We start from the raw sequence: 7940 nt of genomic DNA on the forward strand, positions 1-7940 counted from the left end.
TGTACAAACAGTTAAAATGTGTTTGAATTATTATTAAATTATTATTATTATTTAAATAATTATTCATGAATGTAAACCCACCTTTATAAGCTAAAACCTATATGGGTTTGTACGTTTATGGTGCGCATATAGAAGGTGGTTTACGGTGAAGAAGGTGAGACGCTCTCGCGTCAGCTGGGCGCCTCTCGGTTCTTTTCTGACTGTTTACCCACTGTTTCACTCTTTTTGGCTGTGTGAATACTGTGGGGGCAAATGGCAGCACTGATCAGGAGGATCATCAGCACGGCTAAAGCTCCGGCTGCGATCGGCCCATACAGGTGAGGAGTCTGACAACCCGGTTTAAAGCTGCTGTACAACAGGCCACATGGCAGGAGCCACACATATGGTAGTACTGTGGGACTGTCTGGATATGTAAATAAATATATGTAAATAAATTCAGGATTAGTGCTTATTCTTTGATAACTCATAGATACATGTGACATCAGATCTTCATCCTTGAATACAACTTCAAAAGTGCTGATTGCTAAATAAGAATGTTTCAGCTTTGCAGAAATACAACAACAATTTACAAATGCAAATCACAAATAAAAAAAGTAAAAAACAGGAACCAGAGATGTAAAAAAAAAAATAAATCAAATTACAAGATCTAAATTTGCAAATAGCTACCAATAACAAATGAATAATTCCACAAAACACATTTACAAGGATAACTCACAAATTAGCTAGGTAAACTAGCTATTTCTTTTTTTTATTTTCTTTTTAGAGATACATTAGATTGCAATAGCATGCTATATAAGTTTAATATTCCATACATACTAACAGGGCAACGTTGCACAGCCTTTTTGTGTACTTTTTTAGATTTTGCTCTTTAGACCCAAAGGACTGTTGGAAGGATTAACCATTAACAAATTCTGTTCCCAGGATGGTGTTTTAAATACTTTGGATATGTTAGGATATGTAACGTTTCCTTAAAACTTTTATGGCAATGCACTGTGGTTTGCAAAAGCTGCACATTCAAAAGAGATCAGGTTTCACGGGAGTTTATTTAGAGATATTGAAGGGACATTTTTAGTCTGGATAAAAATGCAGAGAATGGAGAGTAACTCAAAAAGAAAAACAACAATTTAAATTAAACATCTAAATCATGGAATTACAAATCCAATTTGAAAAGTCTCTTGTCATTGCACAGTTTGAATAAAATTATCAATGAAGATTTTTTTTTCAATATTAAATACTGCAATTTAAAAAAAATCGTTTTCTAAATGTAGATTTAAAAAGCACAATCCATAAATCTGATTAGAATACCTCATCACATAATTAAAGAGGTAAATCCATTACTATGTTCTTTGTCACCTTGCATTTTCAAATGTCTATTGCAGTTGCAAGTTCATTTTACGTTATCCTCTACATTTAATACCTTACTGACCCAAAAACAGCTTAATAACCATTTAGTTACAGTTTATTAACAGTTTTGTTACAGCTTATTCTTAGTGTAATAATAGTTTATTACCAGTTTAGTAATAACCTTTTTACAGCATAATAACGTTTGTGAGCAGTTTATTAACAGCTTATTAATAGACTGATAACAGTTATAAACTGTTTACTAAAATATTATTAACATTTTATTAACAGCTTATTAATGATTTATTACAGTTATAAACGTTTACTAAAAGCTTATTAACAGTTTATTAACAGCTTATTAACAAGGATAACTAAAAAGGTTAAAGAAAAAGGAAATGTGTTTAGAGAATTCCCAGGGATCAGTTAATGAATGCAGAGGGGGAAAATGCAACCTCATAAAAGATATGGAAATGGCAAGAGGGAAAAAAAACGGAATTTCTAATTCTATGATTTAACTTTTTAATTTGAAGTGTTAAATTTTCGCTTTCCATGTCCTCTAAAGGAGTATCATCCATTTTCTATTCCACTGGAATGTCTTACTTTGTGTTGATCTGTTACATACTTTACAATTATAAAACTGTTAAGTTTGTGCTTTTAGTGTGTGACAGGGTGTCAATACTTACAATAAAGCAAAAAGGTCAATTTCCCTGCTAAAGCTGCTAAGATGTTGGAAAACATTGATCAACTGCATGAAGAAAAACTATTATTTAAAGCTGAAAGTGTCAAACATTATGGGGATCTTCTTTGTACAGCTGGGCAGCGCTCCCCAATGTTTTTAAAACATTGCAGATAAATTCTCTTATTTGTTCTTTGTGTTCAAGCCAAGCGGTGGTGGTGGATCGGACTGTGTACATCTCAGGGCAGCTGGGGATGGATCCTGGCAGTGGACAGCTGGTGGAAGGTGGCGTTCAGGCACAGACCAGACAGGTGCTGCTCCCCAAATGTCTGCAGCTCCGCATTTATTCAGTTCAATGAATCACAACACCAACCATAACAGTTTACTAATCTCTTTTTAACATTACATAAACTACATAAGTCACTCAATCGTTCTGCCTCTCCTGTTAAAGACACGTTAAAGTTCAGTAACTGAAGAGAACTGAACTTTGTGCTATTATTTTTTTTTTCAGGCTCTTGTGAATATGGGTGAAATTCTTAAAGCTGCTGGCTGCAGCTATGAGAACGGTGAGAGAAACCTTAGTTCAATAAGGTGCATTTGGGTTTTTTTTCCTGTTCTGAAGCTGTTTTATGTATTTTGCTTCTACTATTTCATCTTTTCCTGCAGTTGTGAAAACCACAGTGCTGTTAGCCGACATGAACGATTTTGTAAATGTCAATGACGTCTACAAGCAGTGTAAGTATGAAACCCTAGAAATCATTAGAGTTTAGTATCTCATTGAAAGATTAGACTCTTTAAACTCAGCAGCCATTATTTTTATCATGTAAGGAAATGACCACTAGGGGTCAGTATAACCCTAAAAACCTGTTTGTTTTTTAACACGACATCCTCCCTTTGCCACCTTGGTTTTACTCCTTTGATTAAATAAAATGCTTTTGATGAAAGAGAATGGCTAAATTTTCCACTGACTATTCTAAATAGTAAAATATTTCTTTGGAAAACCTGAAAACACTGAGAAACTGAGCAGCTTTGGTAGGAGATGAGCACACAGGCTGTTGAGGTTTCCCCACTTAGCTGAGTGAAATATGAGCTGCTGCTGTCAGTGGATTAAGCTTCATCTAGATACCAGATAATGTGTTGCCTTTCACTGCCTAAAGATGATAATAAAGCCTCCCCTATAGATTTCACTGTCATGTAAGAAAATAACAGGTCTTGGCTGCTAAAGAAAACACTGCAGAAGTATTTATACATCTTAAACTTTCACATTAAAATCACAAACTGCACCGTCTTTCATTGGGATTGGGTGCTACTTTAATTTAGACTAGAGCATGATTGTGAATGAAGAGGAAAGGAATGCATATTTTATTTACAGATGAAACTGAATAGTATGGCGTGCATTTATATTCTATTCAGGCCTTATGAGCCATGTGTTACTCCCAGGGATTTGAAGTATTTTGGCCCCAGGCTTTCCGGCTCGTAGCGATCGCCCGTGGTTAAAAAAAAAATCACTAATATAAATTGATGGTAAATACATTGAAAGAAGACAATCGAAATCCCTTTTGACTTTGTCAGCCAATGGTAGCAAAGGAGCACTGTGGAACTTACACTATTAGCCAATCAGAAGTAAAAGGGGGCGGGTCTTAGAAAAGCGTCTACCTCCTCCTCTCGTTTATTGATCAAGTCGCCAGATAGATTTTGGTTCAGTGCTGAAGTTCTACACAGAAAGTCACCTGGCACCGTTTACGGCTACATTCAACAGAGAGATGTGTAAAAAGTCAAAAAATAAATAAATTAAACTTTATGTTTGGAGAGAAGGAGAGAAGGATAGAGAGAACAGAATTGCATGGATTGGGCTTAATGCAGTTCATGAACTGAGAAGATGTCAGGACTATAGATAAAGGTCTCAAAAATAAATGGTGCTGGTAATGGCTGGAGGAGACAGGGCGAGATGGAAGTTATGTGAACCAGGCGCTTGCTTCTGCACACTGTGCTCCAGGAACGCCTAGCAGCAAAACTGGATATTAAAAGAAATGTGGTTCATGCAACTGGTAGATATAGATGCACTTTTGCCATCTTCTGGCCATATGAGTTTCTTGCCTGTGTCGAAAAAGTTCAGGCTCAGAATTTTTATTTTATTTTTTTGCATTAATCCCTGTACTCCACAGATCTGTCCTAAATAGTGTGTCAAAGTACACAGTATAAAGAAAAAGAAGAACATAGAAAGTTTTTTTTGTAGTTTTCTACAAACGTCTGAGGGGACACAGCGAAGATGTTAAAGGAGGCACTCAGCCTAAATAAAAGACAATAAATTAAGTTTTTTTATTTACATACATGGAAAATAAGCAATGCAGAGCACCCATGTTTCTTCAGGGGTCAAAATTACCCCTTTTTTCCAAACACATATCTGCATGAATGTTATCGATTTTCTAGAGAAGGGTCTAATTGCTTTACTGCCTTAATTAGGCCTCGGTTCACCCACAGAACAGCTCCAATCAGCCCTAACTGTTCTCCTGATGCTCAAAGTTGAAAATCCAGACTCACACATGTTTTAAAGAGCAGAAGGATTTTCAGTCCTTTTTCACATATTTAGATGCCCAAGAGCCTCAACATGTATTTCCCTGGGCTTGTCATGTCAAAATATTATTATTATTATTGCCTCTATTCCACAATATCAGTAAAATATCAATATTTTAAAATACTAATTAAATAAATAACTGATTTTTTTTTTCTCCAATTTTTCTTTTCGTTCTCTAAAAGCTCCCCTAGTGGCTTCACTTTGAAACCCACCAGTGGGATTACAGCAATTTAACTTGTTACAATCAGTTAACGTTTTTAGGGAGATTTAAAATTTTAGTTGTAAAAAATGTAGAAAACTTGTTTTATTCTACCTACGTCACATATAACTGGTGCTTTATCACATAAAATCTAGGGCTGAGACACTTGTTTTGTTAAATAATTTGGCGACTAATTTTTTTAATTAATCGATTAGTAATTGGTTTGCAAAAGGAGCCTTAAAAAAGATTTTATACACAATGTAAACCAGGTGAAGCTAAAACTAAGCTGCTCAACGAGTTCTGGACGGAAAACATTCACTGAAAGAAAGGTTTTGCATCTTAAATGTAAAATTTTTTATGTATTACTATTTTGGTTACTGCTCTGTGTGTTACTTATTCAGCTAAAGGCATGCATTAGTCTTTATTCTCCTTTAAATGATTAATTAATTAGTAAATTAATTAATGCTTATTTAAATAATCAATTTAAATACAATATATTGTTTCCTCCCTAATAGAATCCTAAATCAGATACACATTTTGTGATTGAATTGTTTACCCAATGTGAACACGTTCATGTGGTATTTATGTTTCTACAATTTCACAGTAAAAGTTCAACTCATTAAATTTAAAAATATCCTTTCATATTTAATAAGCCTGAAACAGACAGACTGTGAATGATATGCCATGATCTTAACTGGCAATCATTGTAACCTTAAAACTAACAATATAAAGTGGATTTAAGCAGAAAATGTTTGTATCCAAGCTTCAAATAAGCAGTTGTGGATTTATGGCAAATATAAGCTTATCAGGGCGAACAGAGGTCACTTTGGCTTCTTTACCTGAAACAGAAAAAACGTTTTTTAAAGTTTTAATATTAGTCCATAACAGAAACTGATTTCTTTAAAAATTAAAAAGCCATGCAGAATCAAACCTCGGATGATATGGGTGCAGCATTGTTGCTTTTTGTTGTTGTTTTTTTACTCTTTTTACCAAGCTTTCATCATTAACTCATTAACCTTGTTGTAAGTAGTATACCTCCATTAAAGTAAGGTATTCGCTGCATATGTTCTAACCGAGCCTCCTTCTGCAGTTTTCAGTGCCAACTTCCCAGCCCGAGCTGCCTATCAGGTAGCGGCTCTTCCCAGAGTGAGTATTTCTTCAAACGTTGCTGCTGATTTGTGTTGATTCCAAGCTTAAGGCTCTCTGAAAACCAACTCTGCCTTGTGCCTCCAGGGTGGACTGGTGGAGATTGAAGCAGTTGCAGTTTTGGGCCCTCTGAGCGATGCTTCTTAACAACAAGGCAGCAAATGAGCATCCTCAACATTTATTGATTCCCCCTGTATAGTTTGGTAGAAATCAGTGAAATAAATGAATCTTTTTATTTAGTAGCTTAGTTTTCCAATGAGAAAATTAGCTAGCCTGATGTTTGGATATTTTGTAGTTCACTAACCATCCTTCTCAGCATGCCTGGTTGCAAGATTAACTGTTATTATAACAACTGTTTGGTATATTTCTTGATTTTATTTTACTTGTTCCAATATTGTATTAAGCAAAGGACATGTTTTGTAAATGAAACTAGAAATAAAAAAACAATCTTCCAATGAAACTTTGGAAAACGTTTTATTTAAATATGAAAGAAAAGAAAAGATTTTTAGAGTAATTTTGCTGTCTTCACATATTTTTTATTTTTAAAATTTATTTTTAAATGAAATTTGTTTAAGCAACTTTTTTACAGATGTTATTTAGTATTTTTTCTTTTCTGATTTTTTTTTTTATACGTTTTATTCTTTTCAAACTGCGCTCTCTGAACCCACATCCTCTTCACTTCTAAGGGGCGGGCTTTCCTCTGAAATGAAGAGCAAAGACACGTTTCTATTGGTCTGCTGGACAGTAGCAACAACATTTTTATTGGTTAAGAGCATTTGTATTGGACCTGGAGTGATGGAAATGTGATCTATAAAACACAGTTTGAAAAGTATGCAATTCTTTTATACTGTTCTGATAGAGGGCTTCCCAAAGTGTGGGTCAGGACCCCTGGGGAGGTCGCAAAACACTAATTAGGGGATTCCAAGAAGGGAATCGATGAGATGAGGTATATGGAAGAGTCAAAATGTATCATGATATATGTTCATATCATACATTAGAGGGTAAATTTGATCTATTTTACTTTTAAAAATTCTGTAAAAATACCAATAAGTTATAAATACACAATTTATAATTCAATATCATGTTAAATGATTATAAATCATGAATGAAATGTCATTTTAACCAATAAATGGATTTAATAATGAATATAGTATGATAAATATATTACTTCATTCTTATTGGTACATAAGTATATTTATATATTTTATATAAACATACAGTGAAAGGAATATATATATATATATATATATATATATATATATATATATATATATATATATATATATATATATATATTTTTTTTTTTTTTTTTTTTTTTTTTATTAGTAGTAGTAATTTATGTTATTATTGTTGGGGTTTGGTAAATCCTACCCTAATGCATAAAATGAAAATATTTATGAATACTTGTTCAAAGAGCTGCAACATCACTGTTCCTTCACAGATGACTCATGGTTTTATTTAAATATGCATGCACATGTACGGCTGCAGTATCTGCTTTGAAAAAAATAGATTTTGAGAGCAATTTTGCTGTCTTCTCAGATTTTTTTTATTTTTGCAAATTTTGTCATTTCAAATAAATTTTATTCAAACAACTTTTCTTACAGATTTTATTTAGAATTTTGTATTTCAAATTGTTTGTTTTTTTTTTATAAATTTTGTTCTTTTCAGACTGCGCTCTCTGAACACACATCCTCTTCACTTCTAGTGGCGGGCTTTCCACTGGAATGAAGAGCAAAGAAACGCTCCTATTGGTCTGTGGACGATGGCAACAACATTTTTATTGGTTAAGAGCATTTGCATTGGAGTGATGGAATGTGATCTATAAAACGCAGTTTCAAAAGTCTGCAATTCTTTAGACTCATTCTGAGGAACTAAAATGTGAAAATATGAAAATGAAAAAAGAAAAATTAAAAAAAAAAATGAATCTGTAAAATAATTCAAAAATATGAAACCTAAATTTGAAAAACAAATTAAAATGAAATAAAAACATCTTAGAAAACAGC

At 33.4% G+C, this 7940-nt stretch overlaps 1 protein-coding gene across 1 annotated transcript; it reads left to right on the forward strand.

Annotated features, from left to right (window-relative positions):
* Positions 1-145: 145 nt before the first annotated feature.
* Positions 146-6397, forward strand: LOC119787803 (2-iminobutanoate/2-iminopropanoate deaminase-like). The gene is made up of 6 exons (XM_038291843.1): positions 146-317; positions 2223-2328; positions 2529-2583; positions 2684-2752; positions 5882-5937; positions 6025-6397. The coding sequence occupies exons 1-6, from the start codon at positions 253-255 to the stop codon at positions 6082-6084; spliced, it is 411 nt and encodes a 136-aa protein (XP_038147771.1). The 5' UTR covers positions 146-252; the 3' UTR covers positions 6085-6397.
* Positions 6398-7940: the final 1543 nt, after the last annotated feature.

Source organism: Cyprinodon tularosa, unplaced genomic scaffold, assembly GCF_016077235.1.
Source record: "Cyprinodon tularosa strain WSP-4 unplaced genomic scaffold, ASM1607723v1 ctg301, whole genome shotgun sequence".
NCBI lineage: Eukaryota > Metazoa > Chordata > Actinopteri > Cyprinodontiformes > Cyprinodontidae > Cyprinodon > Cyprinodon tularosa.